The 24840-nt window shown below is 53.9% G+C and overlaps 1 protein-coding gene across 3 annotated transcripts in view; it reads left to right on the forward strand.

Moving 5' to 3' along the window:
* The window catches only part of PTPN23 (protein tyrosine phosphatase non-receptor type 23), a 42723-nt gene that overhangs the window by 6405 nt on the left and 11478 nt on the right, over window positions 1-24840 (forward strand). For 2 of the 3 annotated variants that reach the window (XM_037891320.2, XM_037891319.2), the window contains exons 2-14: window positions 7362-7436; window positions 11286-11413; window positions 13206-13282; window positions 14931-14980; window positions 15891-16022; window positions 17574-17654; window positions 19050-19181; window positions 19459-19506; window positions 20616-20672; window positions 22222-22280; window positions 22790-22869; window positions 23339-23453; window positions 24054-24119. In XM_037891320.2, the coding sequence (XP_037747248.1) occupies window positions 7362-7436; window positions 11286-11413; window positions 13206-13282; window positions 14931-14980; window positions 15891-16022; window positions 17574-17654; window positions 19050-19181; window positions 19459-19506; window positions 20616-20672; window positions 22222-22280; window positions 22790-22869; window positions 23339-23453; window positions 24054-24119 (1100 nt within the window). Of the gene's footprint in view, window positions 1-7361; window positions 7437-11285; window positions 11414-13205; window positions 13283-14930; window positions 14981-15890; window positions 16023-17573; window positions 17655-19049; window positions 19182-19458; window positions 19507-20013; window positions 20370-20491; window positions 20673-22221; window positions 22281-22789; window positions 22870-23338; window positions 23454-24053; window positions 24120-24840 lie in introns of those variants that run through there. The other variant, XM_043541738.1, reaches the window with a different exon arrangement.

Here is a 24840-nt window from a genome sequence, read left to right on the forward strand (position 1 = left end):
TTGCAAGAAGGGACTTACTTCCCAGACCAGAAAATTACCATTGGGGATGTTGAAATGCCAATAGTTATCCTTCGGGACCCAGCCTACTCTCATGGCTCAGGAAGCCGTACACAGGCAGCCTGGAGAGTAATAAGGAGCAGTTCAGCTACAGGCTGAGCAAGTGCAGAATGGTGGTAGAATGTGCCTTTGGACGTTTAAAAGCTCGCTGGCAATGTTTGCTGACTAGGTCAGACCTCAGCGCAACCAACATTCCCATTGTTATTGCTGCTTGCTGTGTGCTCCATAATATCTGTGAGAGTAAGGGGGAGATGTTTATGGTGAGGTGGGAGGTTGAGGCAAATCACCTGGCGGCCGATTTTGAACAGCCAGACACCAGGGCGGTTAGAAGAGCACAGCAAGGCGTGCTGCACATCAGAGAGGCTTTGAAAACCAGTTTCATGACTGGCCAGGTTACGGTGTGACAGTTGTGTGTGTTTCTACTAGCTGCAAACCTGTCCCCTTTGTTGATTTTAATTCCGTGTAAGCCAACCACCCTCCCCCCTTCGATCACAGCTGGCAAAGGAAATAAAGTCACTATTGTTTTGAAACCATGCATTCCTTCTTTATTAATTTAAAAAAAAAGAGATAACTGACAAGGTAGCCTGGGGGCGGGAGGAGGGAAGGACAAGGCCACATTGCTTATCGTAGCCACACTACAAATCAAACTGTTTGAATGACAGCCTTTTGTTGCTTGGGCCATCCTCTGGAGTGGAGTGGCTGGGTGCCCGGAGCCTCCCCCCGCCCACGTTTTTGGGCGTCTGGGTGAGGAGGCTATGGAACTTGGGGAGGAGGGCAGGCGGTTATACAGTGGATGCAGTGGGGGTCTGTGCTCTTGTTGGCTTTCCTGCAGCTCCAACAGATGATTCATCATATCCGTTTGCTCCCCCATTAGCCTCAGCATCGCCTCCTGCCTCTGCTCTTCGTGCTCACTTAATGCTTTCCTGGCCTCTGCCACTGAATGGCTCCATGCATTAAGTTGTGCCCTATCAGTGCGGGAGGACGGCATGAGCTCGGAAAACATGTCATTGTGAGTGCGTTTTTTTCCGCCTTCTAATCTGCGATAATCTCAGGGACGGAGATGATAGGGGGAGCATAGAAACATTTGCACCTGGGGGGAGATAAAAAGGGAGAGTAAAATTTAAGCTGCTATGTTTCTGAGAACAAAAGGGAGACTCTTTCACAGTGAATCAAGCAATTCACAAAAGACAGCACGTGTGCTTTAGGTACGAGGTCACATTTTGCCTTTTATATTGAGCGCCTGCCGATACGGTGATACATCACAAACCTCTGGGCAACAGAATTTGGTTTTTAGGCAGCCATGGTAAGCCTTTTGGTACGTGGGGTTGGCTTCTTCCGCCTTCATAACATGCGGGAATGGTTTCAAACTGCAGCGCCCTCCTTTCCCAGAGCAAGCAATGCTGGTTGGGCTTCACATTTAAAAGGAGGGGCTGCGGTTTTTGGGTGGATGTGCAGCACACACCTCCCCCCACCCCACCGCGTGGCTATTCTCTGGGATGATCCCTTCACCCCTTCCCCTGCGGTGTGGCTATTCTCTGGAATGATCCCTTTTAGCCAAGCGCAAACAACCCAGCATGAACGGGGTCCTTTTACTGTTCCCTTACAAAAATTCCCCTATTTCAACCAGGTGACCATGAATGATATCACTCTCCTGAGGCTAAGATATAAAGATACAGAAAGATATAGACCAAATGTTGCTTGAATGCGACCAAAACCCAGGACCATTCACTGCCGTGCTTTGTGCTGCAATGATTCCAGACTACTTGCTACTGGCTTGGCGTGGTAAAGTGTCCTACCATGGAGGACGAAATAAGGCAGCCCTCCCCAGAAACCTTCTGCAAAGGCTTTCAGAGTACCTTCAGGAGAGCTTCATGGAGATGTCCCTGGAGGATTCCTGCTCCATCCACGGACACATTAACAGACTTTTCCAGTAGCTGTACTGGCCGTGAATGCATCCCAATTCTACAGGGGAAATCAAGCATTAAACACTATTGCGTTTAAACCCTGTACTGTAGTTACAAATGTGTACTCATCAGAGCTGCCTTCTCCGGCTTCAGGGTCGGGGATCCCGACTTGGGAGGGTATTGGCTCCAGGGTGATGAAAAGGTGCTGGCTGCCGGGGAGAACGGATTCACCGCTTGCCTGCTGCGCATTCTGCTCCTCCTCCTCCTCCTCTTCCTCCTCCACAAAATCCTCCTCCCTGTTGCGTGAGACTCCCCCCTTGCAGGTGTCCACAGACAGTGGTGGGGTAGTGGTAGGGTCCCCCCCTAGAATGCCATGCAGCCGATCATAGAAGTGGGATTATGGAGCTCTGACCCGGAGCGACCATTTGCCTCCTTTGTCTTTTGGTAGGCTTGCCTGAGCTCCTTGACTTTCACGCAGCACAGCTGTGTGTCCCTGTTGTAGCCTCTCTCCACCATGCCCTGTGCGATTTTGGCATATATATTTGCATTTCTTCTTTTTGATCGGAGTTCGGCCTGCTCAGATTCTTCTCCCCATAAAGCAATCTGATCCAGCGTCTCCTGTTCACTCCATGCTGGAGCTCGTTTGTGATTCTGGGGGGACTGCATGGTCAGCTGTGCTGCTGAGCTCCCCACGCTGACCAAACAGGAAATGAAATTCAAAATTTCCTGCGGCTTTTCCTGCGTACCTGGCTAGTGCATCGGAGTTCAAAGTGCTGTCCAGAGCAGTCACATGGGAGCACTCTGGGATAGCTCCCGGAGGCCAATACCGTAGATTTGTGTCTGCGCTACCCCAAATTCGACCCAGCAAGGTTGATTTTAGCGCTACTCCCCTCGCCGGGGAGGAAGTCGATTTTAAGAGCCCTTTAGGTCGACGGAACGGGGTTGGTTGTGTAGACGCATTCATTTTAAAATCGACCTAATGCGGCTAAATTCAACCTAACCCCAGGGCTTAAAACTGACCTAATGCAGCTTAAATTCGACCTAACCCCTGGTGTAGACCAGGGCTAAGTCTCTGGAAAATGAGTCTCCTAAATTACTTAGGCTGACCTGTTCTGCCATATTTATAAAGACTGACCTCAAAGTTTTTCCCCTGGTTCTTCTTCTTCTAGAAAAGCAGCCTTTAACTCAGTTTTTGACAGAGGCTCATGGATTCAGCATAATTATTTTTTTTTTATTTAAATGTATTGAGATTATAATTTTAGGCCTTCACATGTTTTTTATTAGATTCAGATTTCATTTTAAGCAGGTGTACTTTTAAAAAGAAAAATGAATGATAGTTTAAATAACAAAATCAAAATATCCAATTTAAATCAAAATCCCATATTTAAAAATTGTTTTGTTTTCAAATAAATTGTTTTTATCCACCCTTAAGAAAGGAACTGAAGCCACCAACTCATGACATCCCTGTCAGTGAGCAGCTGGGGATAATGATAGCTGTGAGTCATGGCTGGGCTGGGCTAGATTTGAACCCAGTGACCTAGAGGACAGAGGTTTCTCTCACTCTGACTAGATCTACCCATAAACTCTGCTCTGCCCGTGGGTGGGGACGGCCTGCAGTCTGGGGTTAGTTGCTTTCCTCTTCATCCTGCTGACCTTGTGGCACATACTTAGGAGCCTTTGCTGTGACTCATCCCACCAGATGTCACAGGAGACAGTGTAATATAATGGTTATCGTAGGGCCACTGGGCGTTGGACTCCTGCTGTCTATTCCTGCCTCTGTTGTGTGGCTTTGGGGCAAGCTGCTCATCCTCTGGGTCTGTGCAATGTGATTGACTTGCCCACCCTGGGAGGGTGTGCAGCTTAGGTGTTTGTGAAAGCCCTCTAGGATCCTAGGGACTAGGTAAGTGTGCGGGGTATTGCCAGGTACGTTGTGTTCCACGCTGGTTTTTCAGGCTGCTCTGTCTCTCTCAGAAATCCTTTCTCCCCTCCAGAGTCTGGGAAGGCTGCCGAATCTTCAGTTCCCCTCCAGAGAGCCATTGACCTCTCTCACTTAGTGCCCCTGTGTGTTGTTCATTCGGACCCTAGGTTTGCCAAGACAGTTGGACCCCCACAGATCTCTAGCTGGTGTCAGTCCCTTCCCCCAAACCACAGCAGGCAGCTTGATTTCTTGCCAGCGTGGAGCTGTGTCCCTTCAGTCAAGGGTAGTACGTGTCTGCAATCACCAGCCTCAGTCTCGCTAACACTGGACAAGGACAGTCTTTCTCCAGCTGGTTTGCTGCCAGCTGGGCATGGCTGGGCCCTCTTCCCTTGAGCATTACTCTCAGAATCCTTTGCCCTCCTGTAGCACTGGCTGGGGATCTCTGAGAGCTCAGAGCCCTCATTAAGCCCCACGACCCTGCTACCCCCTGTGCGTGCTGAGCCTCCCCGTATAACAGGGGAGTGGCTTGCCCAAAGCCCCATGACAGGTCAGTGCCAGAGCCACAAATAGACTCCCTGTGCCCTGGCTTCTAGTCCCCTATGCTGGGCACTAGACTGGACTCCAGTGGAGTCCTCGCTCTGCCCAGGCCAGGCAGCTGTGTGCTCGTAGCTCCGAAGGGTCTAGCTCGCTGCTCTAGTCACAGTGTCACGTCTGCGTGACACAGTCAGCATTGCTACGTTCTGTGGGGCCCGGCCAGCCAGCCCCGTCCTGTGCGTGAGCCGTGCTGGTCCTCAACCAGCTGCTCCAGCTGCGGGAGTGCAATGCACGCCCCTAATGGGAGCATGCCGCGTCCAGCACCTGAGGGCACCCAAGAAATGGACGATCCCTCAGGCGCTCTGCACAGTGGATCAGTTACCCGCTGCAGGCATCTCTCGTGGAGAAGTCGCCTGCAGTGCTCAGGACCCACGTGGCGCTGCGCAGACAGCGCCAGTGCATGGAGCCGGCAGCCACGGCTCCCTGTGCTGCCACCCCATTGGCTCATCCAAGCTAAGTGAGGTTGGAGAGGGTCGGGGGGGAATCTCCAAGGTTCTACGGGCGATGCCTCGATGGCTCTCCTCACTCTCGAGTCAGGACCGCTTCCGCACCTCGGCGTGGGGGTGGGGGCACTGTGCTGCTGGAGGCACCGTCTTTCCCGTCAGACGCAGAACCATCGTGCTGGCCTCATGTGGTCCCTCAAGATCCCAGGGGCTGTATTACCTCCAGTGTTTTGGATGGATTTCAGTCCTGAGGACTACCTTTGTCGTAAAAATAAAGGGAAGGGTAACCACCTGTCCGTATACAGTGCTATAAAATCCCTCCTAGCCAGAGGCAAAACCCTTTCACCTGTAAAGTGTTAAGAAGCTAAGATAACCTCACTGACACCTGACCAAAATGACCAATGAGGAGACAAGATATTTTCAAAGCTGGAAGCGGGGGGGAACAAAGGGTCTGTCTGTCTGTGTGATGCTTTTGCCGGGAACAGATCAGGAATGCAGTCTCAGAACTTCAGTCAGTTAGTAAGTAATCTAGCTAGAAATGCGTTAGATTTCCATCTGTTTAATGGTTGGTAAAATAAGCTGTGTTGAATGGAATGTATATTCCTACTTTTGTGTCTTTTTGTAACATAAGGTTTTGCCTAGAGGGATTCTCTATGTTTTGAATCTGTTTACCCTGTAAGGTATTTACTATCCTGATTTTACAGAGGTGATTCTTTTACCTTTTCTTTAATTAAAATTCTCCTTATAAGAACCTGATTGATTTTTCATTGTTCTTAAGATCCAAGGGTTTGGGTCTGTGTTCATCTGTACAAATTGGTGAGGATTTTTATCAAGCCTTCCCCAGGAAAGGAGGTGTAGGGCTTGGGGGGATACTTTGGGGGAAGACGTCTCCAAGTGGGCTCTTTCCCTGTTCTTTGTTAACACGCTTGGTGGTGGCAGCATGTGGTTCAAGGACAAGGCAAAGTTTGTACCCTGGGGAAGTTTTTAACCTAAGATGGTAAGAATAAGCTTAGGGAGTCTTTCATGCAAGTCCCCACATCTGTACCCTAGAGTTCAGAGTGGGGAAGGAACCTTGACAACCTTTGTCTCCCGAATCTTCCCTGCAGATTCTCTTTGAATCTGGATTCTCATGTTGCTGTGTGCTGGTAAACAGCTGCTGGGTTTCATCCCAGAGGTAGCTGCATTTCAGAACTGAGCAGTGTTGGGGCTGAAAGCTGAGGAAAGGCATTCGTTATTTAAGCTTGGGCTGGGTAAAGCACTGGAGGCTGCACAGGAAGGAACAATCCAAGCCTGGCTGCTCGGGGGGAAATCAGAGAATGAGTGCCATCAGACATGGGGGGTGGGGATGCTTTACTGGGCCCCGTGGAGAAGAGAGCCAGGATCGGTTTTGATTTGCACAGTGCATGGTACTTTACAGGCACATCGGAGACAAGGTCCCAGCCCTGAGGATCTTGCCATCTGACCTAGACTGATGCCTCCAAAGACTCTACCATGGTGGGGAGGGGAGAAGGGGAATGTGACGGGAAAGCTGAGTCGTAGAAGGGAGCTGGAGGAGCATGCAAAGGTTGATAGTTACATGTGGGCCTGTCTTACGTACAGGACACTTAACAGGGTATCTGGGAGCCTGGCTCAAGTGTGCAGCTTCCAGTAGCCGTGGCAAATCTGTGAGATGAAAGGTTGGCAGCCCACTGGACAAGAAGCTGTGCCGAAACCTTTCCCCTGTCCAGCCCCTTGCTGGACAAGTGAAGATGCGGCATGTGTTGCTGCTTGAGCAGGCCTGTCACCTGGGCAGTGGTGGCTGATTGCTGCAGATTCACGTTGGCAGCATGCTCTCCTTGGCCGCTCACGCTGAATATGGCTGCTTAAGTCAAAGATCAGCCATGGTCCCTGCTAAGCCTTTGCCACAGGAGGGAACAAGTCTGCAGGCTGGGTCCGAAACTCCATTGACTTCTGTGGGCTGAGGGGTGTCTGACCAGGGCTGGGAGTGGCCAGCTGAGCTCAGGCTGCGGAGCTCCTTCTGCAAAAGGCCTGGCTCTGGCTTGTAGGCTGCGGGGAAATAGGGGCACCCGCTGCCTGAGGAAATACACGGGCTCCTTCAAAGTGGAGGTGGCTGCCATGTGCTGTTGGCTGACTGGCTGTGTGGGGGCAGCACAGGGAACTGGTGACACGTTCCTGGCCTTGCAGGGGGGCTTTCGTTCTCCTGCTCTGAGCTCCTCTCCCTCAGCAAAGACAGAAACAGCCTGGCCTGTGCAACACCCCGAAAGCCCAACCCCGAGTGTCCCTGCCACCCTTCGTGCAGAGCTCTTTCTTGGGGGTTCTGCTGCCCCTCTTGCTGCCTGGCTTCTCCAGCAATGCCCGGGCAGCTCTGCTCCGGGGAGTGGTGTTCGATTCTCCTCTACGCACCAGTCCTAGACACAAGCTCTGATTAGTTTTTTCTCCCTCCAGTTTGTTCTGAAGAACTATGGCGAGAATCCCGAGAGCTACAATGAAGAGCTGAAGAAACTTGAACTGCTCCGGCAGGTAAGTGTGCGCTGGCTCTGTGCAGTGTGTAACGGCGCTACGAGGCGGGGCAGTCACATGGGGAGACAGTCCCTGCCCAGAGCGCACCGTCAAGCTGGGGCTGACAAAGGCTGGCAGGGAAAGTGACTTGCCCAAGGGTAGGCCAGTGGCTGAGCCAGGAACTCCTGATCTCCTGGGCACAGTCCACGCGGTAGAGCTCATGGTTCTATTGTGTGTGTGCTGGTGTCTGTTCCCCCACCCGGGACCCTCCAGGGGAAGCTTTCTATATGTGAAACCTCCACTGCCTTGCTGGGAGGGGACCCAGGCACAGTGTGAACTGAATACAGGTGAGGGAGCCCCAGCCCCGGAGCCTACAGCCCTCCAGCTGCATGGGCAGCAGCAGGGGTGCTCGCCTCCCGCGCCCCCTGCCAGTGTGCCCGCGCGGGGTCGGGGGATTGATTCTGTTTGCGCTCCGTGGCCTGCTCGGTGCTGGAGTCAGTGTGAACAAGGGGACCTGTCAGTGCCGTTTGTGGGGAGGGGGGTGTTCAGTGCTGTGGACACCGGTCCGTTGGGACCCTCACAACTCCTCACACACAGCAGCAGCCCCTTGGGATTTTAGACCCCTCCGGTGGGGAAGGCGTTTGAGGCCCCCCTAGAGCTACTTAGACCCCAGCTCCTTGGACAGCCCCTGCAGTTACTGTGGTTGGGTCCTGGCAGCACAAAGGTCAGCGCTAGGGGTCTCACGAGATTGGGGGGAGAGGAGATTCCTTAGTGGGGGCAGGGAGGCTAGTTCCTTCTGTGAGGGCAAGTGGCCTTATAGGGGAGATCTCGGGGGGAGGGGCAGTGGAGGGGCTACCCCTGCAGTGAGGAATTGCAACAAGGCCCCTCCGTGCCACCACCCCCATGATGCCCCTGTCAGGCACATCGTAGGCAGGGCTGAAGGAGAGGCAGGTAAATGATGGTGGGAACAGCAGGGCTGGGCAGGGCTCCTGGCCGGCAGAGTAGAGATGCTCCCACCCTCTGTGGCCCTGGGGTTTGCAGGGCCGCCCGGCACAGCCAACAGTGGTCACTGCTGGCCCCCTCTGGAGTCGAACCAGCGACCTAGGGGAAGGAGCTGCCTGCAGTGGTGGCTGTGATGTGAATCCCGGAGCTGAGCCGTTGTGGGTGGCTGACGCGAGTTCCCAGAGACGTTTGTGGGGCGCTGTGATAAGGTCAGCACCGCTCACAACAGCTGAGCTCATCAGCGGGAGAAGGACCCTGGGACGGGGGGAACGTTTCCAGCCAAGCCAGACGCTGGCGTTCGTGCGCCTGCTTCAGCTGAGCCCGAAACGCAGGCAACCAAAGCCGGAGAGGGCTTTCTGGCCCAGGGAATTGGTAATAGGGCGTTCACCTCTCGCGGGCCAGGTCGGCTCCCAGCCAGTCTTCTCCATCATGTGGTGAAGTGACATTCCCCCCCAGCTGACAAGTGTCTGTGTGATCAGCGGCGCTTCCCGCAGACAGGCCCAGGACTGAATGGGCCATGGAAACCCAACTGCCCCGTAGGGAGGCAGCGCGGGGGAGGCGACCCGCTCGTTGCTGTGAATAAACGGAGACTGTCATTGCAAGGCACCTTTTAACGTAACCACGCGGGACTGCCGTCGCGCCCGCTTTCCGCAGCAGCAGTGCTGTGAACCCAGCCGGAGTGACCGGAGTTACCTGAGCCATAATGACCGGCTTGAAAACCCAGAGGGAGAAACATCAGGGTTCTGCCATTAGCTTTCTCCTGTTCTGGGTGTGCGGAGCCCTGAGGTGGGGCCTGCTTATGGGGGGGTATTAAGGAGCAGCTTGGCCTGGTGCAGAAATAAACTTCTGCACCCAGCCAGGCCAGGCCAAGCCAAGCACGTCACTAAGGTGCAGCACCGCTGGATCCTAGCACCTGGCTGCTCAGATGATGGAGCATTGCAGTTAGCACTCACTGGGAGAAGTTTGCTCTCTTCCGTTTGTGTGGCCGTGCTGCGAAGGAGAGAGCGCCAGCCGTTTCCCACAGGGCTGTGGCTGAGCTCTGACGCTGTTGAGTGATTGCTTCGGCACTCCACCGGGGAGTGATGAGTGAGCACATTCCTCTCTGCTGGAAAAAGTTACGCTTTTCCTGCCCAGCTCCCAGCACGGGGTCTCTGCTTTCCCAAAGTCACTCCCTTACTGGGAGGGGAATCTCTCATTCATTTGTGCTCCAATGGTGCTTTGAGGCTCAGCTGAGATCGGAGTCCCACTGTTCTGGGCACTGTTCAGAGAGAGATGGTCCCTGCTCTGAAGGGTTGGCAGCTGAAATGGATCAGACTGAGAGAGGGTGGAAGGGGTCACAGAGGCACAAAGGGGGAAAGTGACTTGCCTGTGGTCACCCAGCAGGTCAGTGGCAGAGCCAGGAAGAGCCCCCAGCTTTCCTGAGTCCCAGTCCAGTGCTCTGTCCACTACACCGCACTGTCTCTAAAATTGTATAGTAAAAGATCCGTGACAAAACCGCTCCTGAGGGAGTGTGGCCTAGTGGTTGGAGCTGGGACACGTGCAATCCAGAGCTCTGCTGCTGGCTTCCTGTGTGATCTTAGGAAAGTCCCTTCGCATCTGTCTCTTCCTAATCTGTAAAACGCAGTTCATCACCTTACCTCCCGTGACACAGGAACATAGGAGCGGCCAGGCTGGATCAGACCCACAGTCCATCTAGTCCGCTAGCCCCTCTGGCAGGAGCCAGCACTAGCTGTGTTGGTGGAAGGATCCCACACCTGCTTACTGTGGGTTGTCTGGTCTCCTGATCTCTGACAGAGATCGGCTTGAGCCCTGAAGCCTGGTATTTAAAACCCCTTCCAGAATTAATGCTGAGAGCACTGAGTGATCCAGCTGGCCATATGTAGCGAGTGACCCAGCTCCGTTAGCTCTCTCCGAAGCTCCTTGCAGCCCTCCCTGGTTCCCATTAACCTGACTGTCATTTGTCAGCTTTGTAACTCTCAACTCATGCGCCCCCCAACCCCCTCTTCCAGATCACGAATTAATCAACTAGACAACACGGGACTTGGTGCGGAACCTGCAGCCCTTGCTGTTAACCATTCGCTGTGCTGAAATTGACCATTGAATCCTACTTTTCCTGTCTCCGCCCATTTCTGGTCCATGATAACACTTTGCCTCTTCCCCATGATGACTTAGCGTCTTTGACAGGCTTTTGTGTGGGACCTCGTCAGAGGCCTTTTGGCTGTCTAAGCACATCGTCGCTGGTTCTCCTGTCTCCTGCCCTTTCCTGGCGTGCTCAGAGAATTCCAGGAGATCAGCAAGTCCGTTTTCCTTTGCAGAATCGGTGCTGGTTAGTCCTCCTCAGTCATGAGCGGCCAGATGGTTTGTTTTTAGTGATCATTTCGCCCAGTATGCCCAGGACGGATGTCAGCCTGACAGCTGGCATTTAATGAGCAAAGTACTTTGAAAGCCTTGGGCTGAAGGCGTTGTGGGGTGGTGGGTGCCTCCTGAGTTTGTGACATACTTGGCTGCCTTCAGCTCCGGAACAGAGAGGCCCGAGGCCTCTCCCGAGCCTGGCGTAAGCAGCGCTTTGTTGCAGTTGTACCACTGGATTGGCAAACTGCCTGCCCCATGTGTGTGAAAGGAGTGGGGAATCTACAGCAGCTCCCCACTGCAGCCCAGCCCAGAGGACTCTCTCTGAGAGTGGCTAATACCCTGGCTTCTGTGACTGGGCCCCGGAAAGTCCCTCTGAGGAGTTATTTCAGGGTGATCTCCTGCCCATGATCAGGTAAGTGGATTTCGCTGCCAGCCAAATACAGCCCAGGCCTCTGTCTGTGAGCGTGGCGCTGCCTGTTGCCTTGAGGCACTGCTCCTTCCTCTCTCCTCCTCCAGAGCGCCGTGAGCGTGCCCAGGGACTTCGAGGGCTGCAGCATCCTGCGGAAGTACTTCGGCCAGCTTCACTACCTGCAGAGCCGCGTCCCCATGGGCCCGGAGCACGAGGCGGCTGTCCCCATCACGTGGTAAGCTCAGCCATTTGGTGGGGTTTGTGTGGCGGCAGGGGAGGGAGCAGGTTTCTCCGCATCCAGCTATCTGCCCCTGCCAGGGCACCCTCGGCTGACGCTGGGGGCTTGGCTGTGATCCATTGGGAGATCCTTTGAGCAACAGGAGCAGAGGAGCTGAAGCTGGAGCTCGCCTGTGGACTCATTGTACTACCTGGCTTCGTCTCTTGCCTCAATTTCCCCATCCAGGTGGGTAGCTTCCTTGGGCCTGGTAATCTGCTGCCTAGACTCCTGTGATGTCCTACTCTTGTAAGCTGCCAGCTGTGCTATTCTGGATGGACTGAAGGCATATCCCCCTTCCTCTGCCCTGACCCAGTTCCCTCCACTGGCTCACATACCGCTGAGCTCTACCCCACCTACATCTCCCCTCGTGTCCCTGTGCTCCGCCAGTGCCCCTCACTCGGTTGCCTTTGCCCCTCCCTGCAGCCCCCTCTCTAGGAATCTCCTCCTTGATCCTGCATCCAGCCGCCAATGACTGACTCCCTCCCTCTGCCAGCCTTCCCAATGATCTGTACAATGGAACAAACCCAGACCAAGCTCCGCCAGCCTCACTGTGTCCTTCCCCTGCGCCCAGTGTGATCTCGCCCAGCAGCGTGCCTGCCTGGAACGCCCTGCGGGCAGAGCCACGTCTCTAGTCTCTCCACCAACGGCCATGCGCATCTGACTCTGGAGAGAGATCTAATACTGTAAGCTGGGGAGAAGAGTATTTCCCTCCCCGGGGACATGAGGATTAGTGGAGGTTTGTAGAGTACTGGGAGAGAGCCTGGGATGGAAGAAGCTATTAGAAGTGCAGTGTAGTAACTGAGAGTTTTTTATAGCACCTTTCAGCCAGCGATTGCACTTCCTGCCGCAGCTGGGATTTCAGTGCGTTAGGGTGCAGTGATAGCCCTGGGGGGGCACAGGACTGACCAAGAGGGATGGTTTTACGCCACCTGGCAGCAGTGGTGGAGGCTGGGCTTTGGGGCTTGTGGCTCGAGAGTGAATTTCAGCCTTGGGGCTGCTTGCTGACTGCTCTCCGTTGATGTGTAGAAACACACCTTCCTGGACAGAGCAGCACGTGTTCTCCGTCCCTGCCTGGTGTTCAAAGGCATGGCCAAGCCAGGGGAGGGAGATCGGTCGCTTGTCTCTGCCAAGGGACACCCCAGTTAGCAGAGCCCCTCAGGTTAAAATCCAGCCTGCGGCTTTGGCGTGTAAAACTGAAAACACGTTCAAACAGCACAAACTCGCTTTTGGTGCGTGTAAGATCAGGCTGTCCCCTCCTGGAGTGCCATGGCAAATCTAATGCCTACAGGTGGGCAGGACTGAAACATGACAGAGCCATCGGTCAAGTGCCCCCTCGCAGGGAGGAGTGCTGCTTACTGAACAAGTGACACCTTTCCTTTCTGTGCTCCTTGGAGGTCTCCCACCCATGTGCCTGACCCTGCTTTGGATGAGATCTGATGCCAGCCCCCCTCCTAACCACTAGATAACGCTTCCCTAGTAGGCTAAGAAGACTGGTCCTGGCACCACTCAAACATTAGAGGGGCTTGCTGGTTTATGTACCTAGCAGCTTCCCATCTCCCACTCGGTTTGGAGTGGACTCTGTGCCAGCTAGATAAGAAAGTGAGTCTAAATCATTTGGATCACTCCTGCCTGCTCTGAGCCATTAGTTGTGAGCCATCTGCCTTCACTGGAAACGTGGCTGTGGGCTGTGCATCTGGCCATCTCGCTAGCTCACTAGTGTAGGGGCTAACCCTGGGCTTCTCGTTCACAGGACGGAGATCTTCTCTGGCAAGGCAGTTACCCACGAGGACATCAAGTATGAGCAGGCGTGCATCCTCTATAATCTCGGTAAGGCCCTGGAGCCCACCTGCTGGCTTGGCTTGGCAATGTGTGTTGCCCAGAGTGCCCTGGGGTTTGCTTAGCACCAGAGAAATGCCCTCCTCCCTGGCCTGCCCTCATTCCCTTCTCCACAGGGTCCATCGTCCAACCTGGTCCTGCTGTTCAATTGGGGGAGGGGTGTCAGCTGCAGGGGCATTCAGCCGATCTGCCCGCAGCCAGTGGTGACGGTTGGCATGAAGCTGCCCGCAGCTGGAAGTGCTGGCCCTTGGGAGAGAAGACCCATGACATCTTGAAGTGTTACTGTGGTCACTGAGGACAATTGAGCCACTGTTTCCTTGGCTCTGGCAGATTCTGCTGGCCATGAGGACACCAGCCAGATCTGAACCCTGGTTGTGTTGTGTGTGCCAGGCACGAGACCCTCAAGTGAGGCTTCAGTCCGGGCATCTGCTGTGCGGGTGAGGCTGATCTTCAGGGTCAGCTCCGAAGGGCTCTTCCCCGTCATTCTGATCGATGAACGACAAGCCAGAGCATTACTATGCATCACCCTCCCCCGCAGGCCAATCCAGGCCTTGTCTAGGAGAAAAGTTGCACCCGTTTAATTAAATCAATTTGAAATTGATTCAATTCAGCAGGTGCAAACCCAGCTGGTTGTACTTAAACCGGTTTATCCCTCATGTAAATAGGTGTAGTTTAGTTCAATGAGCTATCAACAATCAAAATGAGCAAGGATTAAAATGGTGTAGGTCAACATTTCTCAAACTGGGCTCCGCAGACCCCCGGGGGTCCCCCTTCCTCCCAGTGCCTCCTGCACACTGGGGGAACAGCTGTTTAGGGACAGGGCATGCTCGGGGAGGGGGTGGAAAGAGGCAGGGAAGAGGAGGGGCAGGAGGGAGGGCCTGGGGGGATGGGGTGAAGTGGGGGCTGGGCCTGGGGCTGAGCAGGGGGCTTGGGTGTCTGCAAAAAAAGTAAATCAAAATGGGGGTTCTCGGATTGCTAAAGTTTGAGAACAGCTGGTGTAGATGCATCGATAAAGGGGTCTGTACTAGTGGATAGATCGGCCCTTTAAAGTTGCTAGACTTGCACTAGCTTAAACCAGAGTTGAGTCTGGCCCCTAGGCTTCGAGCCAGAGCCTCAGCTTGGAGCTCAAACAGAGGCTGAGCCAGAGAAGATGGAGAACGGTGTCACGTGCTGGGCACTCTTTCCTCTGAGTCAGTGCGGATCCAATGCTCCAGGGTGGCGCTTGGGGTGCTGCTAATTTTACCATGAGACATGCAATAGAGATCCGGATCACTGGGTTTTAGAGCCCTGGTGCAAGAGTAAGAAAGGTAGCCCCAGGTGTTTGTGACAAAGCCCAGCTCCAGGTGGATGTTCCTGCTTCCCCAAATTGCCATAGCCCTTGTAACTGCAGGGGGAAATCTTCATTTCTTGTTCTGAACTGTTTTACGGTGCTGTGCATGGTTGCAGCGCTCCACCCCAGAAGTGGCTGCCTCTCGGTAGCTGAACTGAATGGTATTATTTGTATGTTTTATGTGGCTCGGGAGCCTTTGGAACAAAATGTGCAGTGTAAATGTAGCTGTGTCAGTCATAGACTAGCAGAGGGGCTTTAATGCTGCAGGAATGCGCCAATGGCCTGATCTGAGCGTCCTGTTCCCAACAGGGGCGTTGCATTCCATGCTGGGCGCCATGGACAAGAGAGTCTCCGAGGAGGTAAAGATGCTAAACACCTCGTGGTTCCCCCCTTTATCATGGGTGGTCTCTTCCAAACAGATGAGAGCACAAAGGTCGGCGATAGTTAATCTCTGGTGGGGACTGGTCACATTTACTGAAGTCTGAAGATTTTTGTGTCGCTCGTGCCAGGTGCTGGGATTCCCGGGACTGGGGGAGAGGAATGAATATAGGATTTTTTTTTTACGTTGTGTATAGTTATAGAAACCCTGTAGCAGTGTCTGCGGCAAGCTCTGGGCACCCTGACATAATTTAACACCCCAATGTAACCCCACATGCAGTCTTCCCTCCAGCCAATAACAGAACCTCCCCCACCCTCCGAGCAGATGCCCGGAAAAGACGGGCCTGACCATGTGCCCTGATGGCAAGGACCCCTCCTGGAGAGTCCTGCCAGCCACTCCCAACCTGGGGAGCTCCCAGCTGACCTGGCTCATGGAAGCATCACCTGGGAAGAGAGTCCCTCTGCTGACCAGCTCCCAAGCCATGTAGGAATTCACAGCTGAAAATCAGCACCAGCCCCGTCTGGGAACCCGACGGCAGCCAGAGCAAGGGGGTAACTGCTTCTGGCTGTAATACGCAGTAGGTGCTTTTGGCAACCTCTCGTCTGAGTGGTCTCATGGGGTCACCCCGTGTAGAGCATCATGGTTATCCAGTCTCCAGGTGATGAAAGCCTGGATAACTGGGGCAGGAGAAGGTTTAACTCCCCTTAAGATGGTAACATTTGGGGTTTCATGAAGGCAAAAGGTAATTAAAAGAAATCCTGCTGCATCTCTTGGCTGTTGGTAAATTTCGGTAATCAAGGCAGGATGGCGTCTGTGCAGCGCCCTCTGCTTTGGCTTGGGTGCATTAGAGCCTTACGTGTTTCTTCTCCCTCTGCGGCGGCCCTGGCCAGGGCATGAAGGTTTCCTGCACCCATTTCCAGTGTGCGGCCGGGGCTTTCACCTACCTGCGGGATCACTTCCCTCACTCGTACAGCGTGGACATGAGTCATCAGATCCTTAACCTCAACATCAACCTCATGCTGGTAAGGGTGGGTGCTGGCTTTGCTGCTCACCATTCGTGCTGGGATCCAGTGGCTGGGCTTGTTAGATGCAGTTCATTTAAAGGGATCTCACCAAAGCTGACGAGGCGAGGGGAGAAGGAGACGCGCTCGGTATTGGGCCTGGCATTGTCTCATTTTTCAAAGGCCAGTTGGAGTGGGAGCCACCCTTGGACAGAGCTGGATAAAGATGGAGTTGTCCCAGTACTTTGGAAAGTACAGATTGTAAGCCTGCTGTCTGCTTAGAGGGAAATTATCTACAAAAAGTGGCCTAGAGACTTCCGGTGTCTGTCCTTGTTCAGGAGAGATCTCAAAGTGCTGATGTAGGGGAGGAATTGCGAGTCCGGCTCCAGAACATAAGCTGATTCTCTTCCCCCACACCCACACCCACAGGGACAAGAGGAATATTTTCCTCTCCATCCGCAGGGTTGCACAGGTGGCTGCATGCGTTGTGGGGTCTGCTCGCTTTCCTCAGAAAGAGGCCAATCCCCAGTCTGTCGGGCTGGGATACTGAGCTCTCAGGCCTAATGGCCTGAACAGCAAAGGGAGTTTTAAATGTCAAATCGGGGCGAATAAAACGTGGTAAGGAAACAAGTTGGTTTCCGTTTCCAAGGGGTTGGGCTATTGACAGAGCAGGTGGAAATACCTTGACGTTGTCGTCCTCGCTGTAGAGGAGAAAGGTAGAGGTGGGTGTGAAGAAAGCTGACCTGGCTTACTGCATCAGTGGATCCCATTATAATGGCACCTGCCTCTTGCATGCTCTTTGCATTATCCATTCTCATGTGCAGCTCTGGGAGGTGTCAGACTGATAACCATTGTCTGGTCAGCACTTTGGCCTTGAAAGGGAAGGAAGGGTTTGGATTTTGACTCTCCAAATGAGGTGGCTTTATTGGCTCAGCCGCACTGCCGCTGTACCGGAGCTAAGCTGAGCGTAGGTGAAGTCCAGCCTCCGAGGCCAGCTCACTTTAGCTAGGAGAAAGAAGTGGTGGAAGTGTTTGACTTGATTGTCAGCCCTAGGGATTGAGCAGGCAGAGCCCTGCGCTGGCAGGGGCTGACCTGTGTTTTTCAGCTCTGATCTCCAGAGCCAGTGCAGCCCTGTCCCCTAAGTGGGCCCACCAATGTACCTCAGTCCTAGGGTCGCCCCTGGAAGTTAGAGGGGAGATCGGTCTCCAAGGTCATTCAGTCCGTGCTTGGCCTCGCACCTGAGCCCTCCAAAGCGGCGGTGGGGTGAATCTGTGCACTCACTTCACAGTGATTTAGGGTTCCCGTGGATGGGCTGGCTTTGAAGTGGCAATGGAGGGGAGAGGCTTTCCGTGTGTGGCTAGTCCCATGAGCTGTTCTGGCTCCTTCGGCTTTGTTCTGCATTGTAGCTGGTCGGTGTCGGCATCTCTAGCATGGTAGACTGGAGCCACAGCTGAGTGACTCCTTTGGGGCGGGGGAGAGGGGGCTGGCTGAGTTTGGTCGGGGTGACTTTGAGGAGCCCTGGAATGCGGAGCCCTGGGGAGAGCTGAGTGTCTCCATCGCTTTTCCTGGAAGGGTCAAGCTCAGGAGTGTCTCTTGGAGAAGTCGATGCTGGACAACAGGAAGAGTTTCCTCGTGGCCAGGATCAGCGCCCAGGTGAGTTACCCGGGGAGCTGTGCTGCTCCAGCGCCTTTCCCTCTGCTGCACTGCACTCTGTGGGCACCTGAACCGTGATTGAGACGGATCCCCTCCTGCTGCCCTGCCACGTACAAGAACAACTCCACGGGAATCTCTGAAACCCGGGAACCAGCTGAGGTGGTTTGCAAGCAGAGAAGGAAATCCCTATACACAGTCACTGCTGTGCAGGCGGCAGGGTGGGGGACGTTCGCTCTCTGCTAGAGCGTGAGGGCAAGCGAGTAATGGTTTAAAGACCAAGCCTTTAAAAGTCAAATCATTTGAGTTAGTCAGTGTCTGAACTTGACACGATCTAGTCCGAATGAGGATGTTGGCTCAGGCCTTCCTGCGGCCGAGGGAGAGCCCTGTAAGCTGCAATACCTGGGCGCTGTGTGGCAGCCAGAACTCCAGCCTGCTGTTACTTCCCTGCAAAGGAATGCACATTGGAAAACATCCCAAACATACATATAAAGTGATGGAGTCTAAATGAGCTGTTACCACTCGAGAGAGAGACCTTGGAGTCATTGTGGATAGTTCTCTGAAAACATCCACTCAATGTGCAGCGGCAGTCAAAAAAGCAAACAGAATGTTGCAAATTATTAAGAAAGGGATAGATAATCAGACAGAAAAATATCCTATTGCCTCTATATAAATCCATGGTATGCCCTCATCGTGAATACTGCTTGCAGATGTGGTCGCCCCATATCAAAAAAGATATTAGAATTGGAAAAGGTTCAGAAAAGGGCAACAAAAATGATTAGGGGTATGGAACAGCTTCTGTATGAGGAGAGAGTAATAAGACTGGGACTTTTCATCTTGGGGAAAAAAGGGGGGATATGATAGAGATCTATAAAATCATGACTGATATGGAGAAAGTAAATAAGAAAGTGTTATTTACTCCTTCTCATAGTAAGAACTAGGGGGTCACCAAATGAAATGAATAGGCAGCAGGTTTAAAACAAACAAAAGGAAGTATTTTTTCACACGACGTACAGTCAACCTGTGGAACTCCTTGCCAGAGGATGTCATGAAGGCCAAGACTATAACAGGGTTCAAAAAAGAACTAGATAAGTTAATGGAGGATAGGTCCATCAATGGCTATTAGCCGGGCAGGGATGGGGTCCCTAGCCTGTGTTTGCCAGAAGCTGGGAATGAGCGATAGGGGATGGATCACTTGATGATTTCCTGTTCTGTTCACTCCCTCCACGGCACCGGGTACTGGCCACTGTCGGCAGACAGGACACTGGGCTAGGTGGACCCTTGGTCTGACCCAGTCTGGCTGCTCTTATGTTCTTAACTGGCGCTAGGGCTTTCTTTTGGGATTCTGATGCTGTGAATCCACCCTGAGATGCCTCTTGACCGGCTCTCTCCATGTAGGTAGTGGACTACTACAAGGAGGCCTGCCGGGCTTTGGAGGACTCGGGCACAGCCTCGCTGCTGGGGAAGATTCAGAAGGGCTGGAAGAAGCTGGTGCAGATGAAGATCTACTATTTTGCTGCCGTCGCCCATGTGAGTGGGAAGAATGAGGCTGCGCCCTGGGGGAGACCCACCCTGGCCGCCCCAGAGCAGCAGCAGCCCTTGCGTCCCTCTGCTTGCGGGTGGCTGTGGCTGCGTAAACCTGCCGGGGGGAGGTGGTGGTGTGGTCCCCATGGGCGTGGAGTTCCTGAGTGTACCTGGAGGCTGGCGAAATGCAGTCTCCTGTAGAGCGTCCCCTGGCTGGCTTTGTAGGGCTTCAGTCAGTTCCTCTTGAGCCCGTCCCCGAATCAGCGGCTGTGTTTCCTTGCAGTTGCATATGGGGAAACAGGCTGAGGAGCAGCAGAAGTTTGGAGAACGAGTAAGTAAAACTTTTTCTGCTTCGTGTTGGTTAATTCTCCTGCAGTCCAGCTGTAAACCAAGTCCCATCTCGTGTGGGCTTGGCCTTTACCCTTTGAAGAGGTTGGGCTACACGGGGGGAACTCAACTGTCCATGAAACGGAGGACACATTGAAAGCTTTAGTGTCTATTAAACTGTAACTTGGAAGCCCCTGCTGCTTCTGCACCAATCCGTGCGGCAAATAGCAGATCGGTCTCCTGTACTCCACATGAACTCAGGCACCATCTTTCTTGTTACTGTGTAAATTTCCAGCTAGGCTTGTTCTTTTGTTCTAAAACTCCATGCAGGTGTGCTGTCCCCCAGCAGGGGTAGAGTTAAGGCTGAAAGCTTGCATATGCCGGTGGATGTGACTTTCCGACCCTGTTCTCAGAAGAGAATCCACACTTGCATGATTGCCATTTTCCCTGTGATTCCCACTGGGTGCAGTGCAGGCGCCTCCAGAGATCTCAAACGCAGGATGTGACACTCGCCTGCTTGTGGGAACGCCCGTTCTGGAACCTGGGCAGCGTGTGACGGCAATAGCTGGATTGCTGAAGTGGCTGTGTGGGGCACTGCATTTCTCACGTACCGCCCTTCTCTAGAAAATGGCCCATGGGTGTCTCATGGGCAGAGTACTTTCATCTGGGTTGCTTGATTGTGCTATTAATTTGCTCCTTCTTCTTAGAAGTCCCCGCTGTATTTCATGGCGTTGGATTGTCCTAGGTATCTTTACACAGGGTTGTTAGAAGCCCCCGCTGTATTTCATGGCGCTGGATTGTCCTAGGTATCTTTACACAGGGTTCTTAGAAGTCCCCGCTGTATTTCATGGCCTTGGATTGTCCTAGGTATCTTTACACAGGGTTGTTAGAAGCCCCCGCTGTATTTCATGGCTTTGGATTGTCCTAGGTATCTTTACACAGGGTTCTTAGAAGTCCCCGCTGGATTTCATGGCCTTGGATTGTCCTAGGCATCTTTACTCAGGGTTCGCTGGCCTGTTTGGCTGCATGTGGCACAGCAAGTGAGTGCGCTCTTGTGACTCCTTCCCAGCTTGCAGAGGCGTTTGGCAGAACTTATCTCTGCTTTCTCTGCAGGTTGTCTACTTCCAGAGCGCTCTGGATAAACTCAATGAAGCTATCAAACTGGCAAAGGTAAGCAGCTTTCTTGTCCATGGTACTGATTGCCTTTAAAAAGCCCCTAATCAGTGCTCGGGGCGGTTCGGGGCCTAAACGTCCAGCAGTGCACTGCGAGCTCTTTCCAGTCGCTGCTCTGGGATCAGTGCTCAAAATACAGGTTTTGAGAGTGCTGGTGGTGAGCAACCAGCTGTGCACTTTCTCCAAAGATCATAGCAGCCTCGCGCACTTTCAGAAGGAGACATTTGCTTGGTGCCATCAGAGCAGGGCTGGCTAGCTTTCAGATGGTGCAGAACGTTGGTTTCCGGCTCCAGCAGCTCTCAAGGAAACTTTCCAAGCACCAGCTCTGTGGAAGAACTTCCCAAGGGAGGTGGCGGAAGCCCCGTTGCTTGACGATAGGGGGGAGTTGTGCACTGTTAGGGAGAAAGGCTACGTGGAACCTGGTACCAAGAGGTCTATCTCTTGGCATCAAGAAGACTGGCCACTAGAATAGGTGAGAATTTGTGGGGGTGGTGGTAATCAGAATGATGTGACTTTTAAAGCCTGCCTTACAGTCATCCAGGGTTTGAAATGAATCCTCTGCCACTGGAAAGCTCAGGGTCCTGCTTTTCCAGTACAGCAGGGGGTCTGTCTCCTGCCCTGGGGATTTGTGAATGCTGAGACCTGAGACTGGTGCCTCCTGGTTTCTAGGTCTAATGGGGGTTTTGGCTCTTGCACTAAGACTGAGTAAAACCCATTCTGGATCTTCAACAAGGTGTCCTCTCCTTCCGTGGCCTCTAGGAGCCCACGTGCCTCTCACATGTTGGACCGTGGGGCTTAACTGACATCCTCCATTGCAAAGAAGGAACTTGCTGGTTTAACGCAGCCCTGGTCCATACGGTAAAGCCCTAAGTTTCTCCTGGAGGCTGCATCTGCCCCCCACTCACTGTAGTACTGACTCCAGATGTGTTCTACAGCCCGGGGGGACAGGGGGGGGGACGAGACTCATTCATGATTTTACTACAGTGTCTTGAACCCGCTGCCCAGCTGGTGAATGTGGCCCATTTACATCACGTGATGCAGACAAGAAGTAGGTGGTGTTTCTGTTGCACAGAGGCCCGGAGAGGCTGTTGAAAAGCTCTCGGCACTGGCCTGTCTCTGCCCCCACCGAAGTCGGGGGTAAAACTCCCTTTGGGCCATGGAATGCAAGTTTGGCAGAGGATTGACCTGCCTTGTGTTTGTGGTGCTCCGAATCCCAGCTGTCCGTTGTGAATAACAAGTCAGCCTGCAGAATGCGACCAGAATGCACCCAAGGGCTGGTGCCTGCCAGAGTCTGCAGGGAGCCTGCAACTGCAGCTCTGAGCTGTTCACTGCTCCTTTCATCTCTGCCGGCTGCTCATTCTGGAAGTAGGATGGGGGAAATGGGGGGGCAGTGAGGGGCTGCCAGGCTGCTTCTGCCTTCAGATCACGGCTTGGTGTGTGGAGGGCAGCAGGATGCAGCATTCAGAACGGCGGCTCAGCGTGTTACATAGACTGTAGTGATGTGGCAGGACTGGCTGTGTTAACTCATGTTTTTTGCGTCTTCTAGGGTCAGCCTGAAACGGTGCAGGAAGCCCTGCGATTCACCCTGGATGTGATCGGGGGAAAGTGAGTCTGCAGCCGGAATTGCTTCTGGGACTGGAGTCTGTCTCTAGGCTCTCTGGGGTCAAACCTCTTTGCTGAATCTCTCTCCCCGCCCCCGCTGCCGCCACTCGCTGTGGGGAGCTTTGGCACAGGCTCTTCTCTGTGTAGGGTCTCCGTATCTAGGGCCAAATTCACATCTGCTGCTAGTGACTGTAGATCTGTACAGGGTCTTCTCACGCTGTCCGCACTGTAGCATCTCAGTGCTGTGAGCAGCTCGTTAAGTGACTAGCTAATGTCTGTCACATGTGGTCCATCCTCTCCCCAGAGGGAACTGGGTGGGGTTGTACCCAGTGAATGGCAGGTGAGGATCAGCCTGTAGAATAGAGATGGCAGATAGTGTCTTCTGGGGGCATCAGGTGGGCAGCAAAACACCCCTCGTGAGGCTCCTGCCCACCTAACCCAGCAAGCTCACTCCTTGAGTCCCAGCCGGTCCACCTTTCCCCTCCCTGGACTTACACTTCAACTGTTTGTAGGTACAATTCAGCCAAGAAGGACAATGACTTCATCTATCATGAAGCTGTCCCTGCGCTGGACACCCTGCAGTCAGTGAAAGGTAAGGCAGGCCAAACCCGGGCACGTCCATCCCTCTGCTGCTGCCCGCAGCTCTGCAAAACCACGCCATGATTGGTGCATAAAGCTTCAGCCCCGTGCAGTCCGGGCTCCGGGCTGGAGTGAGGGGGTGGTGGTCAGAGAGTGGGGAAGAAGCCTCTCTGAAAGGGAAGCACTTCGCGCTTTGCACAGGTATCTTGGTAATGGGCAGCGATGAGAACTCGCTGCCCCAGCAGCACAGGGGGGTTTGGTACCGGTCTCCAACCCCTTGGCACCACTGATGCTGCTCACGCCAGGGACTTCCTGCTCCCAGGGTCTCCACAGCACCTGCTGGAGGCGAACAGCTGTTGGTTGCTTTGATCTGCGTTTGGTGGTAGGTGCAGCCCAAAAAACAGCCTTGGGCACGAAGGGAAGTCCTGTGTCCTTGAATAATTTGCAGGCATCGGTGTCAGGCTGTTCTCTTCTATACTCAGGTGCCACCCTGGTGAAGGCCCTTCCCGTCAACCCCACCGACCCAGCTGTCACGGGCCCGGATATCTTTGCCAAGCTGGTGCCAATGGCCGCCCATGAGGCATCTTCGCTGTACAGGTGAGTGGAGGGGATCTCCATAGCAAGTACTTCCCGAGGCAGCCCCGGGGCATCTGTGCGCTCAGTAACGGGAGGGTGCGGATCCTGCCTCGGGGGCCAGGAAACTGGGTCCAGTGATTCCCTGCCAGAAACGTGGCGATCTCTCTCGAGCAGGGGCTTGTGGCTCTGATGAGGACGCGTCCGGCACTGAGCACGCCGAGGTGAATGGGAACTGCAGGAGGCTGAACTCACCAGAGACCTCCCCAAACAAATCAGAACCCCCTACCCCCTCCCCACCAGGGGCTGGGTCCCCAGCACCTTGTAGGGGAGCAGCCAAAACTGGACACTCGGCTGTGCCTGCCTGAAAGGGCCCTTCCAGCGTCTCCAGTCCTGAGCGTTTCTCCCTCGGCTCTCGCCTGCTCGCTTCTTCCAGCCTGGCTCTCTGGGAGCTGCTGGAACAGGGCAGTGCTGGCCCCTGGCTAGCCATAGGGCCGGCTCAGCCTGCTCCTGGAGTGCCTGAGGAAGGTTCGAGTCCTGAACAGGGTACCCAGCATAGGGCCCAGTGATTGTAAGTACCTTGGTTGGTCTGGGTGCTGAGGGGTTTTCTCTCGTCTGTCCTAGTGAGGAGAAGGCCAAGCTGCTGAGAGAAGTGATGGCGAAGATCGAGGCCAAGAATGAAGTCCTGGAGTATGTGTGCTCTGAGACTGCGCTAGAGTGTGGGGTTTTCCTCGCTGGTGTGGATGGAGTTGGTCCCTGGCCAGTGCACACCCAACAGTGCGGGGGTCTCCCATTGCATCGCTGTTCTGCGTTTCCCCATCCCAGCTGATGGGAAGTGAGCTCTGCTCCCTTCAGCCATGGCCCAGTGCGAGGTCACCTCTCGGCAATAGTACCTCTCCCTGACCTGGCGTGGTGGGACAGCAGGTCTCCAAGGGTGACCCAAGGCACTGAAGGAAATGGGGCAGGCAATTCGGTACATGCTGCCCTTTCCTGAGTCAGTACTGAGCCAGTGCCCTAGAGGGCGCTGTGCTGCTGGAGCTCTCCTTTGGGAAGATCTGGAAACCAAGGCACTGGTGGACCCCACAGTTCCCATGGCCTATTCCCAATAGCTGGGGTATTAACCCTGGGTTCAGGCCCAGTTCCAATTTGGGTTATTACATTTTGTCTCCCTGGATTCACCCTGAAGTTTTGTTTGTCTGTGTGGTGCTCACCTTCCCTTCCTGTCCTGCACTGTGTCATGCGGTGTGTGCTGTCGTGCTCCTCCCCAGAGGTGGCTGCGTTTCTGTGCTGGCGGAGGTGACCATGGGTGTGCGTTCTGTAAAGCCCTTTGGGATCCTTCCAGTTTCTCATTTCTGAGAACCATGATCCCGCTTCCAAGAAGCTGGCTCCAGCGTCTGCAAAAGCTCCCATC

Source organism: Chelonia mydas, chromosome 2 (assembly GCF_015237465.2).
Source record: "Chelonia mydas isolate rCheMyd1 chromosome 2, rCheMyd1.pri.v2, whole genome shotgun sequence".
NCBI classification, from domain to species: Eukaryota; Metazoa; Chordata; order Testudines; family Cheloniidae; genus Chelonia; species Chelonia mydas.